This window comes from Maylandia zebra, linkage group LG5 (genome assembly GCF_041146795.1).
Source record: "Maylandia zebra isolate NMK-2024a linkage group LG5, Mzebra_GT3a, whole genome shotgun sequence".
NCBI classification, from domain to species: domain Eukaryota; kingdom Metazoa; phylum Chordata; class Actinopteri; order Cichliformes; family Cichlidae; genus Maylandia; species Maylandia zebra.
This window is the reverse complement of record NC_135171.1, coordinates 18,529,261-18,539,701: the sequence shown is the minus strand read 5'-3', so window position 1 is coordinate 18,539,701 and position 10,441 is coordinate 18,529,261. Positions and strand designations below refer to the sequence as shown.

At 40.9% G+C, this 10,441-nt stretch overlaps 1 protein-coding gene and 1 long non-coding RNA gene across 3 annotated transcripts; both read right to left on the bottom strand.

Annotated features, from left to right (window-relative positions):
* Positions 1-425: 425 nt before the first annotated feature.
* On the bottom strand, positions 426-1,527 carry LOC143418747 (uncharacterized). Its single transcript, XR_013098762.1, has 2 exons — positions 1,193-1,527; positions 426-1,092 (listed from the first exon to the last, which is right to left on the bottom strand). It is a non-coding gene; the product is annotated as an uncharacterized LOC143418747 (long non-coding RNA).
* A 1,692-nt stretch (positions 1,528-3,219) lies between these two features.
* On the bottom strand, positions 3,220-10,303 carry tmem183a (transmembrane protein 183A). Of its 2 annotated transcripts, none has more exons than XM_004545090.3 (8): positions 10,079-10,303; positions 8,873-8,962; positions 8,628-8,798; positions 7,255-7,414; positions 6,665-6,845; positions 6,189-6,269; positions 5,314-5,469; positions 3,220-4,578 (listed from the first exon to the last, which is right to left on the bottom strand). In XM_004545090.3, the coding sequence occupies exons 1-8, from the start codon at positions 10,140-10,142 to the stop codon at positions 4,393-4,395; spliced, it is 1,089 nt and encodes a 362-aa protein (XP_004545147.1). In that variant the 5' UTR covers positions 10,143-10,303; the 3' UTR covers positions 3,220-4,392. The 2 variants fall into 2 exon arrangements, with proteins under 2 accessions (XP_004545147.1, XP_004545148.1); XM_004545091.3 differs by having other exon boundaries at positions 5,314-5,466.
* Positions 10,304-10,441: the final 138 nt, after the last annotated feature.

Here is a 10,441-nt window from a genome sequence, read left to right as displayed (position 1 = left end):
CACTCAAAGAACTAAACGAAAGGAAAATCTGGTATGACTGTTTCATTGTGCAGCCTGTTGATGATCTTCCGTTAACAAATGTCAGTCTTTGTGGCACACTGCTCAAAATTAAACACTTTTGAAAGACAGCATAGCTTCAGTTAAACTTCTGGGATGTTGATCTGGTTAGTCAGGTAGGAGAGGGGGTTGTTAATCAAGTTCAGCTGCTTTAGTGTTAATGAAATTCACCAGTGCACTAAAAAGGCAACTATGAGAACCGCCCACAACAGTCATGGTTTTTCCAGGTGGAGGTCACCACCCCTCCCCCATCTTTTGCCCTTTCATTTAAACTAGTTTTGCATGTGGCTGGGGTCAGTGTCACTACAGGTAGCATGAGGCAATGCAGTGTATCTAGAAACTATTCATCTTCTTCACCGCGTCACTTGTTCCACATTTTGTCATGTTACAGCCTTATTCAAAACACATTCAAATTCATTTTTCACCTCAAAATTCTCCACACAATAACCCATAAGGCGGGAAAAAGTAGACAAGTATTTACAGCCTTTGCTCAATTCTTTATTCAAAGTGCAATTAATGCCTCAGGTCTTTTTGAGCATGATACTACAAGCTTGGCACACCTGTTTTGGGGCTCTTATTCTTCTTTGCACTTTGAACTTCTTAAGCTCAATCAGATTGGATGCAATTTTTTTTTGCTGTACAGCAATTTTCACTTCTCTCCAGAGAAGTGCAATCAGGTTCAAGTCTGGGTTCTGGCTGGGCCGCTCAAAGACATTTACAGAGTTGTCTTGAAGTCAGTCCTTTGTCATCTTGGCTGTGTGCTTAGGAGTTTTGTCCTGCTGCAAGATGAATAGTCACCCCAGGCCAAAGGTCCTGAGCACTCTGGAGCAGGATATCATCAGTGACGTCTCTTTACGTTGCTGCATTCATCTTTCCCTTGACCCTGAATAGCCTCCCATTTCCTGCTGCCAAAAAGATCCCCAGAATGATGTTGCCACCACCATGATTCTCTGTAGGGATGGTATTGGCCAAGTGATGAGCAGTACCTGGTTTCCTCCAGACATGACACTTGGCATTTAAACCAGAGACTTCAATCTTGATTTAAAAAAAGAAAAGAAAAGAAAAAGAGGTCTTCAATATTTGAAAGCCTTTGTTTCATCAGTTCTTTTGGTAAACTCCAGGTGTGCTGTCATACGCCTTTTACTGAGGGTTGTCTTCCATCTGGCCGCTCTATTATACAGGCCTGATTGGTGGAATGCTGCAGAAATGGTTGTCCTTCTAAAAGGGTCTCCTCTCTCCTCAAAGTAATGCCAGAGCTCTGACAGAGTGAACCTTCCTAACTAAGGTTCTTGTACCCAGATGACTTAAATTGGCCAGGCTGCCAACTCCAGGAAGTCCTACTGGTTCCAAATTTCATCCATTTACAGATGATGAAGGCCACTCTGCTAACTGGAACCTCCAATGCTGTAAAAACACCTCTGTATTGCAGCCCAGATCTGTGCCTCATTCCATCTCCCTGGACTTCATGGCTTGGTTTGTACTGTGACATAATCGGTCAGCTATGGGACCTTATATAAACAGGTGCGTGCCTTTCCAAATCATGTCCAATCAACTGAATTTACCACAGGTGGACTCCAATCAAGTTGTATAAAGGTGTGACAGACAATTAGTGGAAACAGGACGCAGCTGAGCTCAGTTGTACCTAGTGATGGGCAGATGAAGCCCCATGAAGCACTGAAGCTTTTCATCCAATTGGTTCACCCCAACGCGAAGCTTCATGAAGCTTCATTTGCTCTAGCAGGACACCTACTGGACGTAAAAATAATAGCTGGCATGAATTTGAAGAGTGTGGCATTTTGCACACAGCCTGTAAATGTCAACAACAAAAGGAGTGTGTAAAACACCTATAGTGTAGTGATGGCAGTATACTGTGTATATTTATGCTGGCAGTATGGAAAATGATTATTTGCGGCAAAGTTCGAACCGCTTCATGAACCAGTCACGTGGTACAGCCGGGCAGCGAGGCTTCGGACGTCATCATTTTCAGCTCCTCCCATAAATGAAGCAAGCCTCGATACGCGCTTCGCGGAAACGCCCCCTCCATTACTCGACACACGCTCCGAAGCCTCGATACAGAACGTCCCATCACTAGTTGTACCTGTGTGTCATGGCAAAGGCTGTGAATACCTATGTGGATGTTATTTATTTTTAATACATTTGCAAGAAGTTTTTTTTCTTCACTTTGTCATTATGGGGTTATTGTGTGTAGAATTTTGAGGTGAAACAAATTTAATCCATTTTGGAATAAGGCTGTAACATGACAAAATGTGGAATAAGTGAAGCCCCGTAAATACTTTTGGGTCAGTGATGGTCTGAGGAGGCGTATCAATGGAAGGACCCACATACCTCTACAGGCTAGGCAACATTATCCTGACTGCCATTAAGTATCAGGATGCAGGACGTTCCTGAAGGAGTAATGAAATAATACCATCAACTGTCCCCCACACTCACCTGATCTAAATCCAATAAAACACCTCTGTGATGCTGCAAGGTTGCACCTAAAGCTGTCCAGGAGCTCACTGATGTCCAGAGCTGGGAAATCCCCCATGACACTGTCATCTCATTAGAGGCATGCCCCAACATCATCAGGCATGCACACAAGGTCATGGAGACTATACAAACGACCGAGTACTGTTTTGAGTGGCTGCAATTACATTTCAGCAAAGTGGATTGCATGCTGCATCATTTAATCACTTTGATTTTCAGGGAGACTTTGAATTCAGCCCTCTGTAGGTTGATCATTTTAATCTCGATGTGGCATCTTTTTGTTCCCGACACATTTCCAGATATCACAAATATCAGTAAAATTTTCCCGCATTTCCCCCCCACTGAGATCTGATGTTTGTTTTGTTTTTTGAGCAGTATATTTACTTTGAATGGATCCCAGTGTCATATTTCTCAATACAGAACAAACTTTTACTTTAATTCTAGAAGCAGCATGAGAAAACCTTCATACATGAGATGTGGAGGAGGATTATCCGGTGCACGTTGGAGCCGAAAATTCTCATCTCAGTTATGTGGATCATCGGTGACTGGTTTTATACTGGTAAAATAGTACCTTATAAAGTCTTTGTTAATACCTACTACGACTGTAAGAGGGAAATAAAAAAAAAATTAAAAAAAATACATTGTTCAACATTTCAAAGGCAACCCAGAGAACTCTGATAGGGCAGTTTCAGTTTTTATTTCACTACAGCGATTTATCAATGAAACTCATTTGTTAAAACTAGTCCCCGACTCGAAAGCAATCAGCAGCTGCCAACCAGAAAAACCAGCCGTCCTCTGCTACTGGGTAATGCCACCAAAAAGTCATTATGGCAACTGCATATGGTTAAATCTAATGACTTCTTACCCCACAACAGATGTGCAAATAAGTTCAGGTTAAACAGACTTTTTAATTTGTCACAGCAAGTTAAGCACAGGTTGATGAATGATTGTTATGTTCCACCTGGGGGAGGTCTTACTCTTTTGCATGCTGTAATAGCTTACTGGGAAACATAGCAAAATTACATCATCAATAACTCCACCTGTGCTTTCACAAACTGTTCCCAAAGTCAAACTGTCTGCTGTGGGGGGACAAAAAAAGTCTACTGTGGATGGATAAATCGGTATGAGTGGTAGCTCCCCCCTACGATCATCATGTGACTGGTAAAACTGTACACACATTCAACACACATGAAGACACTGAACACGTTCAAAGTTGAGGGTGAAGAAACACTGCAAGGGTGGCAGTACAGAACACAGCTCACAGAGTCAGCAAGGCAATCAAGATCTTATTAACCAAGAAAAAGCAAAAACAAAACACTGCCTGCATCAGCAGATGATGTCTGAGGTAAATCATCTCTTTGGCCCCTTCAGTGCAGAGCTGATTCAATCTTTTTCACATAATACTAAGTGAGGACGCTTCAAACTAAAATCAATCGAAAGGTTGTTGCAGTAACATGCCAAAGTATTTTAAGAACTGTCAAGCGACTATAAAATCAAATATCTAACAAAGTACAATCTTCCCACCCTTTTAATCCCTTTGAGCTTTTTGATTTTTTTTATCCAGAGTAGAAAATGTGTTATACATGTACATTCAACATGCAGCAATGTAGTCTGAAAAACCGCAACAATTATACTACAGGGTCCCCTCTCCCATGTGTCTATGACCAGACCGTCACACTTCAATTCAGTGTTGGTTTTTACTAAACATCTAACAATCAAAATGTGTATTTGCCAAAAACCTTCACTGAACATGATATACAGATCATCAAGTATCGTCTTTTATGAGTGTAGCGAGATAATGAGGTTCCTGATGCAATGCCTGCTGTAGTAGGGGCTGAGAAGAGAGACTCATGAGTAGATTAAGGAGGGGTACTGTGGATGCCACCAGTCCATGAGCTTCACACTGTGTACAGGATCCAACACCACCTGGGTCCCACCTTGATCCACTCTTTTCTTCCCCCGTTGGAGTGGCGAGTCTTGTAACACAAGCCGAACGCGGTGGTGGCGCATGTCTGTGCTTACATTTATTGTGAACTAGGAGGCAAAACAAGAGGAAAAGTCCATGAGTTTCTAGTCTGTAGCTCAGAAGAAGAATCAACCCTTTGTCATGTGAGGAAACATATACAGTCACTTTATTTAACAGAAGATTTTTGGAAAAAGAAAAGTAAAAATGTCTTATATTATCAACAACACACAGGGTTAAAATTTTGTATTTCCAAGTATGTCAATGAATGACGTTAAGACTAAAGCTGGTGTTTAGTAAAACTCAACAGAACAGTACATAAGAGCTCTCTGAAGCCTTCCTGTGTGATTGATCACTGACACCGAACTGCATTTTGATCACATTTCCTTTTATAACTTCAACTTATTTCAAGCAGTTTAACACAGTAAAAATAATTAACTGGTAAAGCATACTAATGGGTCACATCAGCTGAATTAGTAGTTGCAATCTTCATCCAGATCTTTGTTCTTTAATCTTAATGCTATTTAATGTCAATTGTCTAATAAAATAATATACTAGTGAGGAGTATTACATTTATTTTAAAGCATCAATCAATTCAAACAAGAGTTACCACAACAACCTACTGATTGGTTGTGTATGCCATGAGACAGTTGCTTTCACTGATTGAAACTCTTTTTATATACACATTTAAAAACTTTATAGGCAGCACTTGACACTGCTACCTTGTAAAGATCAGCTGCAGAATAACACACACCAGTACTCAAAGGAACATTAAGGCAGGCAAAAAAACAAGGTGAGTTACTTGCCAGGCTCAGCGTCATGCCCATGACTACTGGGGTGAAGATGAAGTTGAGGGTGGTGACCTGAAGCACATAGCAGTCAGAGTCTGGATTCATGTGAACATCTTCGTACTGTCTAGGCATACGCAAGGACTTGGCACATCCATTCCTACCGTTTCCCTGCTGAGACAAAGACACCAGAGAGACACATTTAAAACAGAAAACATGAAAGCAGAACTCACAATAAGTCAGAGTGTTTGTCAGAAATGTTGCTAGTGATGAATGAGTCAGTCTACATTAAGCAGTGAACCTAAATGGATGGAGAAACAGCTTTTTCAAGCAGTTTCTTTTTATCTGAGGCTAATAAGATACATCATCAAACTCAACCGCTGTATCTTAGTCTCTACATATATGTGGGGATATAAAAGAATGGTTATGATTTATTTTCAATTATTAAAATATTAGTTTAATTATACAAAAAAGTTTCTGTATTGTCTACGTCTCTTAAAATTACTCCTTCCAGTGCTTCACAGAATGTAATGCACCTCTACAGCCAGATGGTGGCAATAATGCACCTGTTGTTTAATGCTGGTTGGCATTAAACAACAAAAATAGAACTACGGATTTCCAGCTTGGAGAAGAAAATTGTGTGGAGCAATGCACAAACAGGAGAAAGAAGTGAAGCTGATGACTACTACAGCTGAGAAAAGGTTCGGAAAACTAAACCAAAATGAGCTCCAGTGCAAACTCTGCCATGACACTGGTGCACCACAAGTACGCCTTGTCATTTGTGAGTAGAGGTGGGTGGGTGATTTTTTAAAGATGAGTCAAATATTTCCCAGGGAATACATTATAGTATTAGAAATGCCCACCCCAAATAAAATGATGGCAAATGATGTTACCTGCTTTAAAAATTTAAAGTTGAACTCCCACAACGTTTCAGACCGAGTCCCCGACACCTTTTTGACCCAGAAAAGTAAACACTGTAAAAGGAAAAAGGCAGACATTTACCCAATGAAATTCTAACATCTTTGCAGATGTTCGTAATTATTTCTTGGAAAGGACGTTAAGCAAACTGAGAAATATGCATTTTGCATGTGGAAAAACTGAGATCAGAGTCTTCAGTAAAGCCACACTGAAATTCCTTCACTTGATAGAAAGTTTGGTCTAGTACTAACTTGCATCCTCAAGTCTAAAATCATATCAGTGTTGATAATAGTCGTGATAAACACTGAATTTCTTTTCTATCCAACTACAAAGCAGAGGTCACACACAAATATCAGCCATACGCAAATAGATCCACCTGCTTGCATATGTGTGCAGGTAAATCAAACAGCTCCACCTCAACTATAATAAAAAGGTCTTTGAGGAGCTTTACCTTGGAGTTGAGTAAGGTAGTGGGTGTGGATTCTGGCAGTGGAGGAATCTTTGACACGCGCAAGGTGAACGGCTCATATAAATGGAAAAGGGAACGAATCACACAAGCCCGTAAGAAACGCATCTTCTCAATAGAGACAGGCTGGAGGCGAAGTGGCAGCTCAACATCAATCCTGTAGTGTCTTTAAAAAGAGAGAGCAGAGAAGGAGGAATGATGTGAGGTGATGTTAACTAGGACTTAGTACACCATTTTCACTGCATTCACCGCTTCTATCACAACATTAACGATGTGCTACTATGTTTTAACAAGGACTATTATCTGTAGGATGACACCTTTAATAATTTCCCCCTATGCTGGCAATATATACAAATCTCAGAGGTGGGAGCATGAAAACTGTACACTTTCCTTGTATTCCACATGAACTACTGCTGTAAGTGAATCACATAGCACCACTCAAATGCATGAATCCAGTAAGCAGCAGATCATAAACGTATACTGTGCCTTCAACAGTGGAAATCACAAACACTCGACTACTCTGTGTCAATATTTTTATCAGTGCCAGTACGCAAGTGATCACAAAACCACCTCACCTCCTGTAGAGCCTAGTCCAAAAAGCTGCAGTGCAAGTGACCGTCCAGGCATTCCTACAGATTAGAGCAAATCTGCACACATCCTCAGGCCGAATGTAGGAGGAGAGCACCAACCAAATGTCCACCGGATAATCTACACCATCACTGCTCTCACTGTTTTCTGTGAAGAAAACAAAGAAAACACAATCAATACCAAGTTAAACATACTAGTTTCGAAATGTATTTTGCACAATGGTCCACAAATTTTTGTGATTATATTTATATACTTAATGTGGCCGTTAGCATTGAAGTAAAAAAGGCACACGTCTTACTTAGATGTGTTGTGTACATAAAATCAATTATAGGTGGAACAGATGTTTTGTGAGTTGCTATCAGACCAGTGGAGGGAGGAAAGTGCACACCTCTCTCCCTGTTGGCATCACAGAATATTAGAGTGCAAGAATAACTGTATTGCTTTATAGTGTTTAAAGTATTTTTTTTGCAATTTTTTTCATATCTAGTTTTTTTTTATATTTTAAACCTGGGCCCCTTTGAGAGTGGAAGCAGCTGCTGGTCAGTGAGGATAGATTGATGTACCAGGTATTTTAATACTAATACTGTAGTGCTGTACTTTGAAATGTCTCTCTAATAAAGCTTTAATATTGAGAATTTGTAAGTAAGTAAGAATTTGTTTCTAGGCAGAGTACAAGTGATCCATTGCTGCAGGACTAGTTTCTTTTTTTTCATGTCTGTTTGGCTGCATTTGCTTGCCTCCCCATTACAATACAAGTTGACTTCACTCAGGTCACTCCCCAGTCAGCCAGACTGCACAGGCTTTTGTATGAATGCGTACGTTTGTCATGGGCTGCAATGAAACTAATCGGGTATGGAATTCAGAGGGTGTTTGTTCAATCGGTGTGCTTTTGATTGACTGCAGTGTTTTCTGAAGTGGAGCAAAACTGTTCCCGACCTGCTGTTGAGACTGGGTCTTGTATTAACAGTAATGGTAAATGGACTGGTATATAGTCCTTTTCTACTCAACCTAAGCACTTAAAGCACTTCACACTACAAACCTCATTTACAGACATTCATGTGTACAAGTGCTTTTGTCTGTGCATCCTTATCCTAATGTTCACACCCCATCAAACTCCATTGGATCCACCAGAGTAAATCAGGATTCAGCATCTTGCTAAGAATCCGTCTATAAGCTTTGGAGGTGGGAGGGATCAAACCACTGACCTTCTAGTTGCTAGATGAATGAGCAACAGCTTACCCCAAAATGAGTTGACTGTTGTGAGACTTGTTTTTTTATCTTTATTGAATGGAAAATCCACTTTTTCCTTAATGCTAGTAAACTGTCATGGTGTAACATTAACGATAAAGTGAAATGATACCCTTTCTCCTCTTGTTCTTCTTTTTGCGGGACACTTTAGTTTCGTTCTCTCCATCTTCTTCAGGGTCCTGCTCGTCGCTACTGCCCAAAGCGTCTGCTTTGACGCTTACTGCGGAGGAGAGGACTTCCTCTACAGCACCCTGCGATGCTTCCAGGCCGCAGAGTAATTTCACTGAAACAGAAGATTATAAGTAAACCACCAGGACAGGAATCAACCACAGTATAACTTCAGTCATCAAAGGTTACCTTCTTTTTCAATCGCATTTACAACAGCCTTTTTAACCCTCCCCGACTTCACAACGGCTGGGTCGGCATCAGCATAATCAGCTACAGTGACTAAGGAAAAGAACAGCAGATCATTAGCTTAACTTTTCACAGTGTCACAGTTGTGAAGCTTACCGGTGTTCCAGATTAACTGGATTTGGTCGAACATCTAGATGTGTGGCAGACTTGCGTTTCAGGAGCTGCTACCGACAAACCAGCAAAAAAAAAAAAAAAAAAAAAAAAAAAAAAAAAAAATCGCCAAATGTGTCATCTGTGACACTTGTGAGGTTATTTCAAACACACTCCGTCAGTCTTGATGCTGTTGAACAACAGAATGTTTAAAAATGTCGCGAGTTTACCTGGTGATATTCTCATGTCACCATCTCATCGCGAAAACAGCAAACAATTAACACCACGCCGATGTTGTTCACCGGACAGCAAGAGTAAACGACCGGGAGAATCTAGTCGTCGTTATCGTCCCCCTCATACGTTTTATTTCTCCGATTTCAGCGTTTTTGCTTCACAACTAAAGCGAGCAGTTTACTTTGTGTGCACTAACATGGACTCGAATCAACCAGCGCCACCTCTGGCCAAGTGCCCCAGCCTACAGCCAGATCAACTTGTGACACACATCTGCATCACGTTTGAATTCGTTTCATGCACAATGCATTTGTTCCTTTCAATTGTGTCTGTTTGTGCGTCATCCAAATAAACCTTTGAAATGCATGTGAACAACATCGGCGTGGTGTTAATTGTTTGCGGTTTTCGCGATCGTGTCGTACATGAGAATATCACCAGGTAAACTCGCGACATTTCTAAACATTTTGTTGTTCAACAGCATCAAGACTGACAGAGTGTGTTTGAGATAACCTCACAAGTGTCACAGATGACACATTTGGCGTTTTTTTTTTTTTGCTAGTTTGTCGGTAGCAGCTCCTGAAACGCAAGTCTGCCACATCTGTTCGACCAAAGCCAGTTAATCTGGAACACCGGCGCACCCTGCTGACCTGTCACGTGATTCAAATGAACTTAAAATGATCTTAAAAGAATAACACAAACACTGCAAATCGCATTGGTCACCTGTAAAACCGCAGAATGCCTTTTGGCTTTATGAAGTTGGGAGAACATGACAGAAACTTCAGCAGAATGTGAGAAGACGGGCTAGCTTTCTGGCTAATCATATCCTACCTGATTCCGAACAAACGTCCCCGGCCTTAAATTTCAGCCGTTTTCGGTTCCCTTTCTTGGGCATGACGATACCAAATATCTGTGGACGCTTAACGTGGCTGTGAGTCCTGCCATGTCTCTATGGCAAGCTGAGGTAAAGAGAAAGAAAGAAAAATCACAGAGAAATTGAAAAATGTTCCGCCAGGATCTTCAGCCATCATGGACTGACGTGACGTTGCAAATAACGCGAGAGTACCGTTTTCACTCTTTTCCTTGCCGCGCACTACTGCCATCTGTAGGCGTTTGTTAAGATTTCAGTCTATCGGGACTACAGCTTGTATGCCATTTAAAACCTGTTAATTGTTTTTTTTTTATTATAAAATA